Genomic DNA, 12,978 nt, shown 5'->3' on the forward strand with positions numbered 1-12,978 from the left:
AAAATGTATGTTTTTACACACATTACGTCGCAAATTTGCAGACACTGGTTATTTTAAGCTCTTGTCCCTGTGCCTGGAGGGAAAGAATAGAATGCAATTATTAGGACATAGACTTCCAAATGCGGTTTCAAAATCAGTAACAGGAAGACAATCAGGAGTTACTAAGTTAGGAGAGATGATTATGCTATTGCAGTCTTATCTCATCTTGTGTCAGGTTGCTGTTGCAGACATCAGATGATGCTCTTGTCTGCTGTCAACCACCTATCAGGCTGCTGCATCTTTTTGTGAACAGTTTATTCCTCATCTGAACTGCAACTCAGACAGGCTCTTACATACTCCCCTGGCTGCATTTATAGCTCTGCAGTATTCTTTTACAACAAGGTTATCAGAAGTTCTTCTGGCTACTCCCTATCCAATATAGTTCTTATTCTTATGGTAAGAGATTTCCAAAGGCAATAGGGATACATTGTATACCTCCAATGTTTGCTTGCCTTCCTCCCAGTCAGTGTCTGATGTCTTTCCTGGTAGATGTGTGTTCCTGCCTGACCAGGGAGCCTTCTTTGTCAACTACGTGATTGCCTCTGCTTTCGTGGGCAATGGGATGGAGCTGCTGCGCCTGCCGGGCCTCATCCTTTACACCATACGCATGATCATGGCCAAGTCCACAGCAGAGAGGAAAAACATCAAACAGGTGTGGGAGCCCCTCCTTAGCAGGAGGCATTTCCATGACTGATCCCAGCCAGAAACAGTGGGAGCACCTATCCTTCATTCCTTCATACCATTAACTGTCATCTCCTGACTTTTTTTTTTTTTTTTTTTTTTTGGTGTAGCCTTTGTTTTACTTGTCCAGGGCAGGTTCATATTCCCTTCATTCACAGCACAGATAACAGGGAGGGATTTGTTCCAGTCAGAGATGGTCAAAAATCAGAACTCAAGCTCTGAGCTTCAGGTATCAATCTCTTCATAGCTCTAAGTCAGAGTTTTATGATTTGGATTTTGTAGAATAGTTCTGATTTTATCTTGTAGTCTGAACTTCAGGGGTTTTTTTACTTCAAATCTGTCTAGTGTTAGTTTCTTCTGTCAAGTGTGTACAACTTGCTTTAAACTGAACATACACCTAGCAAAATAGACATTTTTGCCTATATTCCATTTTAAGAGGTGGACTTTAACTTCCAGATGAAGTCTCATCCTATAGCTTGAAATTCCAGGTGTTACAATGGGAACTTAAGCCTGTATACAGCTGCCACAGTGTAGGTGAAGGTTCTGATTCTGGCAAAATTATTTTCTGCCTTGTGATTTTGAGGAGCTGATTCTTGTAGATGCAGATTCCCTAAGAAATTACTTCAAGGCTAGGAAAGAAACAGCACCTTTTCTGTATGTCCAGGTAATAAAAACACAAAATACCTCATCTAATTACATCATTTCTACCTCTTAGGAAAATAACTGATCTCTCAGGGTGAGCAAATAAGAGAGGGTGAATTGTTGCTTCAGTGAATCTATTCTTAACTCCTGACACATTGATGGATGACTTGAGAGTTTTGGGTGTTTTGTTTTTGTTCCTAGCAACAGGCATTTGAATATGAATTTGGAGCAATGTATGCCTGGATGCTGTGTGTGTTCACTGTCATCATGGCCTATAGCATCACATGTCCCATCATTGTCCCTTTTGGTGAGTTTTCCAGTGAGCACTGTGGGAGTCAGATGGGGCATGTGGGAAGTTTGTAAGGCCCAGCTCTGCATTCTTATTCCCATTCAAATGTTGATAATCCTTAGGACTTGGATCCAAGTTTCCTTCCCTTCTTATGGAAGAACAGTGAAAAAGATGATGAATTACTTAGCTCTTGTACTGCCTTTAGAGGTTGAAAGTACATTCAATGTCTATTAGGTTTTTTTTTTATATCTCAGATTTGAGAGTGCTGGTTTTGGTGGAGAGGGGTTTAGATCAGACATAAGTAGTACTAAATAATTTTATATAGTTGGTATTTTCATTTTCTAATCCAAAACTTCACAGAGCTAGATACAAGATAATTATCTAAATTAGATATTGTTCAGAACTGGTTCAATCAACAACCTTATTATTGGGAAAATGTGGCCAATTTTTATGTAACAATGTAATTGATATTTACTTACATTCCATTTTGTATGCAGTTGTAAATATCTGAATGTGCCACTGCATCCCAGAGCAGTTGCAATTCATAGCTGCCACAGCAGTTGCTGACTTGAAATGCACTCATGAGTCTGGTGAAGGCTGAGAGGGAGATGTTAAACCACTGTCAGGCCTTCCTTACCAGCACGGTGGAAGGGGAGTTGGGTGTTGGCTTGGCCTCATGTGCCAGCATCTGCAAGTTGCTCTGGGCTCTCCCTGGGAGCACAAGAGACACCACATAGAAGTGTGTGGAGAGGGGAGGGCTGGAACAGGCTTAGGAGCAGGTGCTGTCTTGCAGCTGTACCCCCTCATGTCTGGGCTGTATCCACTCACTTGGTTAGTGCAGATCTCCTCACAGAGTTGTTTATCAAACCTCCAACAGCCTCTGCTTGGCTCTCCTATTTTCCCTGCCAGGTTTGATCTACATCCTCCTGAAGCACATGGTGGACCGTCACAACCTGTACTATGCCTATCTCCCTGCCAAACTGGAAAAGAAGATGCACTTTGCGGCTGTCAATCAGGCCCTGGCAGCTCCCATCCTTTGCCTGTTCTGGCTCTATTTCTACTCGTTTGTGCGGCTGGGTAAGTGTTACCTGTTTCCGCCTGGAAGCGGCTGCCAGCTCTCCTGCCACCTTCCCTGAATGAGATGTGAAGTCTTGTAAGCTTTGTAGATTTTCTTTTTCCTTCCGTAAAGGAGGAGTCATGGTAGCTGTCTGTGGCACTGAACTACACAAGATTTGCACAAGAGCCTTTGATGGAGATGGCTGCTGTATTAAACTGTTAGTATGGGACTCCCATGTTCCTTCATTTCAAAGGAGATCATGTATTCCTTAAATAAGTCCACCTGGAATTGGCCAGTTGGGCTGTAAAGTGTCAGACAGTAAAAATCATTGCATAAAACAAAAATCTATTCCCAGTTAGCTCTTTATAATAAGATGATTGCTGACTTCACTACCTACATCTGTGCAGCCTGGACATAAGTTTAATTTGCCTGGGTGAATTGGCTGCTGCCTCAGTTGTACCACCATCACTTAGGAAAAAATGCTAAAATGTTGGCTAATGCTAGTCCTTGTGTGTTCTACATCATCCATCAAATTTTACATGGAAGACTGCAGTGAGATGGTGACTCTCTTCCCCACATTGTAGTTTGAAACCTCATGGCTTGTGTATCATTTATTTTTAAAACAGGGACATTCTGTGTTTTTGCAAATACTTAGCATTGATAGTATTGGCTGTGCCATACCAACAACTTAGATGTCAGAAAAGGTAGGCTGCAGCTTATGGGTTTTTATCCATGTTATAGAAGGAAGCATTTGGCATGGAATGGGGATGTCAGTGATGCTGCAAGGGTTGGGTTCCCCTTCTTTGGAAGGAAGCTCCTGATAGCTAACTGTTGTGCCCTCATGGCAAATGCCCATGTTTGCATTGTGTTTTCTAGCATACCAGTAGTCAGAAAGGTGTTGTTGGCAGGCTGTCATCCAGCTTTAGGGTAATCTTCCTGTAGATGCAAGGGGCACTTGGAACTATTGCTTCAGGCTGTCCTTGGATTTGAATAGATGTTCCTGCGTTGCCTGTATGTTTGAGAGCTTGTTTTTTCCCTTGTTTTGGGAGCAGCTTTTGCAACCACGAAAACCAACAAATCTGGGTCTTCTAAATTAATAGAAACATTTCTAGAGCGTTCTTTAGAAAAATCAACTCCAAGTGCTTGGCATCTGATGCAGCTCTTCAGTTGTTAGGAAGGAAATCCTGGTGAAGTAAAAATTAAATCTTTATTATAATATTTTCTAGTTCTGCATGGTAAAACCATCACTTGTCAGGTACCTTAATAATGGAAAATACAGACTGGATTACTGTGTTTGGCTTGGTCAATGTAGAGGATCCTGTTCACAGGATGTTGTTCAGTGGTTTGTCAGTGCACAGGGCAGTCTGAGAGGTAGGAATTTGATACTTTGATTTCATTGCCATTGATTTCATTGCTGCTTCTTGTACCAAAAAGAAGGAAGGAAGGAAGAGTTAAGAGCTCTACTTCCTTATCTGCAAAATAGATCAGTTTATGGTGTAAAGCTTGATTGCTTGGTCATTTTGTTCTGTAGTTGGCTTGATATGGGAGTTTCAGTCTGGTTGCAGAGTCCAGTGACAATAGTTTGGTTTCTCACTCCTTATATATTAATGTAAAGCTGGAAAGACCTCTCCCCCAGTTCTCAGTCAGGATCAAAAACCACCTGACAGCATACAGAAGGTGAGAGGCTGTACTCATCTTTTTCCTTCTCAGTGTCTGTATTCTTTCTCAACTCTTATTCCGTCCATCCATCTACCCACCCATCCTACACCTGCAGCACCACTGGGCCTCTCACCACAGAGGAGGTGAGGTCCTATCTGCAGTTCCACCCCCATCTCCTGGGTCAGTCACTTGAGTCCCATGTTCTCCAGAACTGTTGGCAGGCAGGAGTTCTGAGGACACAGTGCAGGGAAAACTGATTTAGGAGACTTTTTCTTCCCTAATCTGTTACTGTTTGCCTTGTGGTTTGCACCATACATTGGCTTTGGTGTAGACACACATCACCATCTGGTATCTATTCATGTAACCTGTCCTTATAAAAACAACCTCCTCTGAAGGACATTCCAGAATACCCCTAGGGAGGTTTTTTCACTTCCTTTTTTGGTTTGAATACTGATGTGTTTGTCGGGCTTTCTTGGTTTTGTTTTTTTGCATGTGTGTGGTGTTTTTCCCCTTGTGAACAGACCTGTGCAGGGCTTCTATAACCTGCTAAAGTGTAAAACTTGTCTATTCTGTGCCACTGCATATGCTGGAGTTACCACAAAAATATCTGAAGGTTGGTGTTGCCTCTTTTGTCTGAAGAAGCTTGGAAACAGCTAGGGTTTGCGGTGATGTTTACTTTTTCCTAATAGCCTATTCAAGTTGTATTTACTGCAAAAGGAGATTCATATCTTTAGAATCTTTCCCTAGTGCATCTAGAAAATAAGAAGCCACTGTAATCTTTAATACTTTTTCCATACTAGGCAACCATGTCATTTCCTATAGTTTATTGCACTCTCTCTGAACTAAAACTTACCTGACAGCCTAGTTCATATTTACTGTTTCTTCTCTTGATCTTTTTTTCTTGGATTCTTCCCAGTTCTGTCCATATTTTATTGTAGACAAGGCTACCCAGCTGGAGGCTTAGTAGCACTGCATTATTTTGTATAGGTGCCAGAGACTTGTCTTTTTTTCTATTTTCCTCTCTTCCCATGTTCTGTGATACCATCCCACTACTGACTGCTTTCCAGCAGTTTTATGCTCCAGTGCTATTGTTATCCCTCATATCTACATTTTATTTTCCCTTCCAAATTGTACTTATTTGCTGTTTTCTACATACAGCTTTATCTTGCTGTTGTTTGTTTGGTTTTTTTTTTGTTTTGATCCTTCATAGCAGGTGGGGTGGTTTTGTCTACCAAGACCATTTTGATTCTCCTCTCCCCTCACCTCCATCCCCTTGAGCTGATGGCAAACCATCCAGTCTGGTGCCTTCATCATAATTAATCAATGTAATTAATATTATATTTCACAGATCATTAATGAAAATATTTAAGAAGTTGCTCCAGAATGGATGAATGAGGGAGGAGAAGAATCACTCTGAGTCTTGTCTATAATTTAAGTATTACAGCAACATTTCTTGGTCTCTAGGAAAAGTGGGAGAACTTAGTATATAACGATATTCTCCTGTTTGTGGCTGGAAGTGGGTTGCCTGTTCCTCTAAAGAAAAAAAATCCATGAGGCTTCTGAAAATGAGAAGTATAAATAAAAGCTTCTTTTGGTTTTTTTGGGTTTTTCTGCTATGCATTTTTATATTGTATTCTCTGGATATTTTTCTAGGTTTTAAAGCACCTACAACCATGTTTACCTTGCTGGTTGTCAACGTCACTATTGTTATTTGCTTGGCTTACACTTGTTTTGGCTGTTTCAAGTACCTGAGTCCACTGAATTATAGGGTAAGTGCTGGATACCTGACCTTTCAGCACCTACCTGTGTGCTTGATGGAGCACCAGCAATTCCTACTGGGTTGTCCCTGCCTTCCTGCTGGCAGTGTCTGTTCACAAAGGTTCATGGTAAGATGGCTGAAGAGGGCCTGTAGCACAGGTAGGCTGCTTAGCACAGTGGAAGGTCTCTGTGTCTTCAGGAACTGAATTTGAGAGAAAAGAACAGTATGGAAAAAGTATCTGGGCTGCATCCCCAGCAGTGTGGCCAGCGGGTTGAGGGAGGGGATTATGCTCTCTGCTCTGGAGAGACCCCACCTGCAGTGCTGCATCCTGCTCTGGGGTCCCAGCACAGGAAGGACATGGACCTGTTGGAGTAAGTTCAGAGAAGACAACCAAGATGATCAGAGAATGAAGCAGCTCTGCTGTGAGGCCAGGCTGAGGGACTTGGGGGTGTTCCACCTGGAGAAGAGAAGGCTCTGGGCTGACCTAATTGCAGCCTTCCAGTACCTGAAGGGAGCCTACAAAAAAAGATGGAGATAGACTTTTTACAAGAGCATGTAGTGAGAGGACGCAGGGGTACGGCTTTAAACTGACAGTAGGGTTTGATTAGGTTAGTAAGAAATTCTTTACTGTGAGGTTGCTGAGGCACTAGAACAGGTTGTCCAGAGAAGCTGTGGATACCCCATCCCTGAAAGTGTTCAAGGCCAAGGTGGGTGGAACTTGGAGCAACCTGGCCTAGTGGAAGGTATCCCTGCCCATGGCAGGGGGTTGGAACTAAATGATCTCTGAGGTCCCTTCCAAGCCAAACCTTTCTGTGATTCTATGTAGAAGGATTGGTGGAAAGAGTGCCAGCACTGCACTGAGATCTGTCTGTGCAGGTTTTGGGTGCTCATGATCTGTGTGTATTGTTTTCACTCACCAGTTTGATTTTGTCTCTCTTTCTTTCCCCACCTATTGCTGATTACAGATTGAAGACACACAAGGTGAAAGAGGAAAAGACGCAGATGTACCAACAGTCCCAACATCTTCTGTAAGAAGCTAAGAGTTACTAATATTCCCTTACGTTTCCTAGAAAAAACTTAATTTCTCACCCTGCTTACCAAAGAGCTTGTGTAGGACACATTAGTCTGAATGGACTGTGGGATTTCCCACGTGCATGTGGGACCAGAGAGTTCTGCAGCTGGGCTCCTTGAATGCTCCCAGGTGGTGTTCCAGAAGTACATTCGGCTGCCATTTTTAGAAGTAGCTGAGACACACTGCCTCCAGCAGCTCTGTGTGCTGTGGTCTGTGCCCTACCCCAGACAGTGCCTCACATCTGGACAGCTGCCAAACACAGTCACTTGCCACTGCTTTGTTTCTGAAAGCTGTGACATGTAGCAGGTCTTGTTTGCCATGTCACTGAGAAGGATGTAGGCCTGAGGTAGAAGGAAAGGTCTTTGTGCCACAGTCAAGAGGTGCAGGTGCACCAGGAAGCCTCCAGGAGGGTGAAAAAGGCCTGAGGTGGTAAGGTGAAGAATGACAAAAGGATGAAAAGAAGAGTGACGAGGGGAAAATTTTCCTGGGTGAGTTATCCCAGCACTGTGCTTTGAGAGACCACTAAAAGCCTTCACTTGTGATTTCAGATGTACGTCCCCCAGGTTTTGCGTCCTCATCCTACCGAAAGGACGGTGCTGGCCCCCACGGAGCAGCAGTCCTATGGCACCATGGACAACACCTGCTCCCAGGCAGAAGGAATCAGGAGCTACGCCGCTGGCACTGCAGTTGTGGAGCAGGCGCCGGGAGCTTCACTCTGAGTGCCGAGGACGAACACAAGGTGGAGTACTTGGCCCAGGTTTCGCAGAACTAACTCCCTGCCACGTCCTACTAAGTATTCGGTGTTATTTATGTATTCCTGCCTGCAGAAAAGGTACAGAAATAATTCATTGTGTGGTCTGCAGCTGTGCTGGGAGATTAAAAAGCAGATGCCTTGGGACTGATTGTTTTCCAGGCTGTCTACACACGTTGTGAAACAAACAAGTTGAACGCAGAGATGCTGATCCTCAGGGACTTCACTTCTGCTAGCTCATCACTTGCCTTATGAAGATAACTTATGCTGCATATAGATAACTGGTCACCAAAGTTAATGCAGCTATTAGAGCTGTCATTTATTTATTCAAAATAATTCTTCCCCTTTTAAAAGCCCCCAACATTTATTATTTATAAACCTCTTGGGATGTGTTAAATCCTGAGACAATGCCACTTTTGATGAAAATGCTGTTTGTGTGGGTGCTGAGAATGGTGTGTGGGAGTCTCTCCTCTTTTCACCCAAAGTAGTCAGCGTAGTTTTGATCATGTTACTTTTTTTTTCCTTGAAAGAGATGAGGGAATTACTGTGCACTTGGGTACTAAAAGTACCAAAGCAAAAAGACTGGTGTAAAGAAGGGATTGATTTATCTGATACTGTTTTTATATAATTTTGGAGGGCATTTAGGTTGTTAGTTTCTGTTCACTACTTTTAAGGGCCTTCCACAATGAAAGTTCACCTGCCAACAATAAAGGATGTAAACATTTTTTAAATCTCTTTTAGTCTTAGGTTAAAATGACAGATCTCTGGGTTTACTCTATAGTGCCAATTATATGAGTTGTAAGATACCAAGTTTTTAAATTATGTAGTAGGTGCTAATCTATCCTGAAGTGCAATGTGTCAAAGTATAACTAAAAATCACAGAGCAATAAAACACTGAGTTTAGAAAAATTTCAGACTGTCTTGATTTATTTATTCTTTTCTCTGTGTGTTAAAACATTCCATTTGCTGGCTGCCTCACAGCATGGTCATGAACTCCTCATAAGAGCACTGCCACAAGCCTTAGAATGACAGTATGTCCCATGAGGAATTTGAATACTTTTGGCTTTCTCTAGGGGATGAATCTTGGCGACGTATGGGTAGTAGAAGCTTTTGGCCCTCTGTTTCCTCGCTTGTTGTTAAACTGTTATTTCCTCAATTTGACCTTTTCTAGCATGTCTGTAAAGCAGCAACATCTTGAGATTGAAGGAGACTTTGTGCCATAAATGTGTGCAGATGCTCAGTGTCTTGCAGGGCTGCCTTCATCTTCCCAAGAACAGCACTCGGACAAGTGATGAGCATGAGACCTGCCTGCTGCAAGAAGGACCCTGTGGAGCTCTGAGCCCTCTGATTACCAGCCCATCCTGTTAGCTGAAGATGCACCTCCCGATTCCTAAAAGGCAGGTGAGGAGCCTTGTCTAGTGAGGGGGGCATGGATTTATCAGACCATTTTATACTCTCACTTCAGTGGTACAGTTTAGTCAGTGGTTTGTGTGTGTGCATATTTTGATTTTTAGCAATCATGGCATTACGAGGTGGTGCATACCTTGTGCACACACTGCCATTTCAGGTTGATGTTCAAACCAAGAAGGTAAAAACCCAACAGACCCCACATTTTTTACTCATCTGCAAGTCTCTCATACAGATGTGAGGTCACAAGGAGGAGGCAGCTTGTTGTGTTGATTCGATCAGAAGCCTGTGATTGTTCTCATTTCTAGCTGCACTGCCCTCATCTCATCCAGGTGTTTGCAGCAGCAGTGGATGCTTATGTGTGTGCTTATTGAAGAATCAAATAAATCATTCAGCTACCACACTGTTTACTGTGCTTGGGCTGTGGGGGTTTTATGCCCTGTGATATAACTCACTTTTTTTGAATAGATGACTCTTGATACTCACTGTGAGGTTCTTTGTGTCATATTGAGGACATAAACTCCTTTAATGGTTTGATTTCCTTTTTGTGCCTGAAAGGTTGCTGAATCTTGGTGGTGACACTCCTTGTGGCTGGCACAAGTTCAACACAGGCAGGGCCATCTCTCCTGTGAACTTAAATAAACCCACCTTCGAGGCAATGGAAAGTTACATCTTGCTAAAAAGTCATTGTTGGCATTTGAGGAACCAGTTCATGTGCCTGATGGGGAAATCACCTGCATATTTCACTTATTGTGTAGCAGCCATTCCTGTTTGCCACTGTGCTCTGTTGCAGTTAAATAGAAATGAAATCATAGAAATGTCTATGGTATTAGGACAGAAAACAGTTGGAGAAAAGGTCGGGGTCACCTATTAGTGAATTATCACAAGATCTGTGTACAGCAACACACAAATTATAGGCTGGTTTAGCATCTTTGCTGTGTTGTGCTTGCTTCACTATTATCTTTTGGGTCCCTCTCTGAGAGCTGGAAGTAATTAGGAAACTGCCCTGGCTCTACTTCATTCCTTCATGCTGGTGGATATCTGCAAGGGGATAAAATTAGATCAGCAGGAGCAACTCCTTGCATTCCTGACTGAGCCTGAGAGAAAAGCTGAGGGATGGAAGCCTCAACAAATGTGGATATTGGCTGCACTGTATTTGAAATTCATATTTAAAGCCATGGCACATTCTTTACTGTTCTTTTTATAAACCTTTTGGCAGGCAGCCTAAGCAAATGGCCCAGCTGGAGTTGCTGATTGTGGCTCCCAGAAGCCATATTTGTTGGGATCCAGCGCCTGCTGCTTGCCTTGCTCAGTTGGAGCAGCACCTCCCCCACCCTGCTCCTCTCTAAGTCCTTCCCGACATTCCAGCAACCACTTCCAGCAGTGCTCCCGGGTGCAGGAATCCCAGACAGTCTGACACTCTCCTTCCACAGGAGGAAGCCCCAGAACGAAGTCTTCGATGGGATTCTCTGTGACACAGCTGAGGGGGGCAGCCTCTGACACTCTGAAGAATGGACTCATTGGATACTGTACAACAGGGTACACTTCTGCAAAGACTTCAGGGAAGATGAATTTCTTCCAGAGTGAGGAAAATGCTGCATGGTTTGCTGAGGCTCAGAAGCCTTGGCTTGCTTGAATACTTGGAGCTCTGTGCCAGGGTTCTGTGTGCCAGGCCCATCTGGCTCACCTCCAGCCCTCTTACAACACATCCTCAACACCCAAATTATTGCATTTTCTCATTTGCATGAGGTGCACACGTTCATGCTTTGTTTTCCTCTGGGCTTTTCCCATATCCTGAGCCAAATGCAGATCTTTGTTCTGGCTAAATTTCCAAGTGCTCCAGTGTAGCAGTAGGCCATGTTCTTTCTGGCTCTTTACAGAGGTCCAGTTCCCAGCTCTGCTTGCCCACACATGCTGGCAGCATTATTGAAGCTTTCTTGTGTCTGTTCTACAGATAATCTGGTTTTGAGTGTTTGGAAGCCTTTCACTTTTGGAAGCCTTCCTTTCAAGAAGGTGGGCTTGCCCCAGAAGCAACAGACCACAGAGTTTTTACCTGGCTTTTAGCAAAAGTGAGGTGAGAGGCAGAAGATTTGGGGAGAAGGGAGCTTTATCCCAAGTCTATTGACTACAGAAAAACCACACCCTTTATTGTCTCAAAATTGCAACAATATGAGGAAATGCACACTTTTAACTCCAAATGATGGCCAGGGTCATGTGTCTTATCTTAAAGTGGTCTTGCAAATTCCTTCTCTGTCTTATCTAGACAAGACTTCTTGAAGGATTCTGCTTGTCACCTGTCTGTAACAGCTGCGAGTGCCTGTTTCAGATATTTCAGAAGTACAGAAGGTGGTTTTTTTTTTCTTTCTGAGGGCAGCTGTCTGAAGGATAAAAACAGAAAGAAAACAACTAAAAGTGGAGAGACTGAAGATTGGATCGTTATAATGGAACATTCTTCCCTATAATTTTTTGGTTCTTGGGTGAAGTCCTGGCATTTTCTCTGTATCCCACGTCCTCTTGGTTAGAACGGAACATCTCAGCTGCAGCCAATACAACTTCAAGTGGAAGTGGGTGGGACTGTAAATAGCCAAGAAGGAGAGAGGGAAATTTTTGTATCTGCTCCCAGACTCAGTGGTTAACTAAGTGCTGGTTAATAATTAATGAAAGCACTCTTCTCAAAAGTGATGTTGAAGATAGAGTTCTAGAATCCAATGTATGGTATGTCATAAGGTGCTCCTAAATAAAACAGGAGCCAGATTTGGTTGCTGTCTCACCATTACTGCTGTGTGGTTGTGAACCTCCCATTTTTATGCAGTGGCACAAAAGGGCGAAAGTTTGTTATAGAAGTTAGGTGCTGGTTTTGAAAGATACCCATCTCTTGTGCTTCTCAGATGTTCACTGAAATTTAAAACCGAAAAAGTTGCAGTACAGGAGGAAGACTGAGAAGTGAGGAAATGTAAGAGAGATGTCTTTTTGTACACAGCTGGCCTTCCTTCTGTATGAAAATCTTTCATGCATTTGGTGCTGGTTTATGCTTGAATTTGCAGATTGATTGGCTTTTTTATAGCCTGCTCTCCTGAAATGTAAAGCACTGAGTTGCTTCTTTCAAGTGAAGATGTCCCATGTCAAAACTTATTTGGAATTCTAAATAGGTATTTTTCCCTAAGGCAAATTATCAGTATTTTTCCCCTCCATCTACAGACACAGAGAAATAAAACCAGCAGCTATCTCTACGGATGAAAATGGAAAAATCAAGTGATTTAAAGAATTGCTAAGTACCATAATTTGGTTGCAGGCATTGAAATTCTTTATGATAGGATTCTAGATTTAGAGAATGAAGTAGGGTTTTCTTGTTCTTTTATATTTTAAATCTGGAACTTCAAAAATGTTCCTAAAATAGGAAGAATTTATTCCCTTTTGAGATGAGGAATCAGAATCTGCTGGGAAGAAAAGGGCAAAAATTGAGAAATAAATCAATTGAGCACCTTTAAGAGGAATCATTTAAGTTATATATCTTCAAAAAGAAAAAGAGTGGAGAAATTAGGAGAATGACATCATCTGTGTTCTGCAGTGGGTTCTTCTGCTCAGTTTATGTGAGATATTGCTTAAACCCTCTTTGCCTCTG

At 42.7% G+C, this 12,978-nt stretch overlaps 1 protein-coding gene across 3 annotated transcripts in view; it reads left to right on the forward strand.

Annotated features, from left to right (window-relative positions):
• TMEM63A (transmembrane protein 63A) overlaps nucleotides 1-8,863 on the forward strand; it is a 30,373-nt gene extending 21,510 nt beyond the window's left edge. For all 3 annotated transcript variants that reach the window (XM_066178165.1, XM_066178167.1, XM_066178166.1), the window contains 6 exons: nucleotides 529-691; nucleotides 1,564-1,669; nucleotides 2,561-2,728; nucleotides 6,021-6,136; nucleotides 7,092-7,154; nucleotides 7,747-8,863. In XM_066178165.1, coding sequence (XP_066034262.1) covers nucleotides 529-691; nucleotides 1,564-1,669; nucleotides 2,561-2,728; nucleotides 6,021-6,136; nucleotides 7,092-7,154; nucleotides 7,747-7,917 — 787 coding nt within the window. In that variant the 3' untranslated portion in view covers nucleotides 7,918-8,863. The remainder of the gene's footprint in view (nucleotides 1-528; nucleotides 692-1,563; nucleotides 1,670-2,560; nucleotides 2,729-6,020; nucleotides 6,137-7,091; nucleotides 7,155-7,746) is intronic.
• Nucleotides 8,864-12,978: the final 4,115 nt, after the last annotated feature.

Source organism: Chamaea fasciata, unplaced genomic scaffold (assembly GCF_029207755.1).
Source record: "Chamaea fasciata isolate MVZ Bird 193981 ecotype frontalis unplaced genomic scaffold, bChaFas1.0.hap1 SCAF_3, whole genome shotgun sequence".
Taxonomy (NCBI): Eukaryota; Metazoa; Chordata; class Aves; order Passeriformes; family Sylviidae; genus Chamaea; species Chamaea fasciata.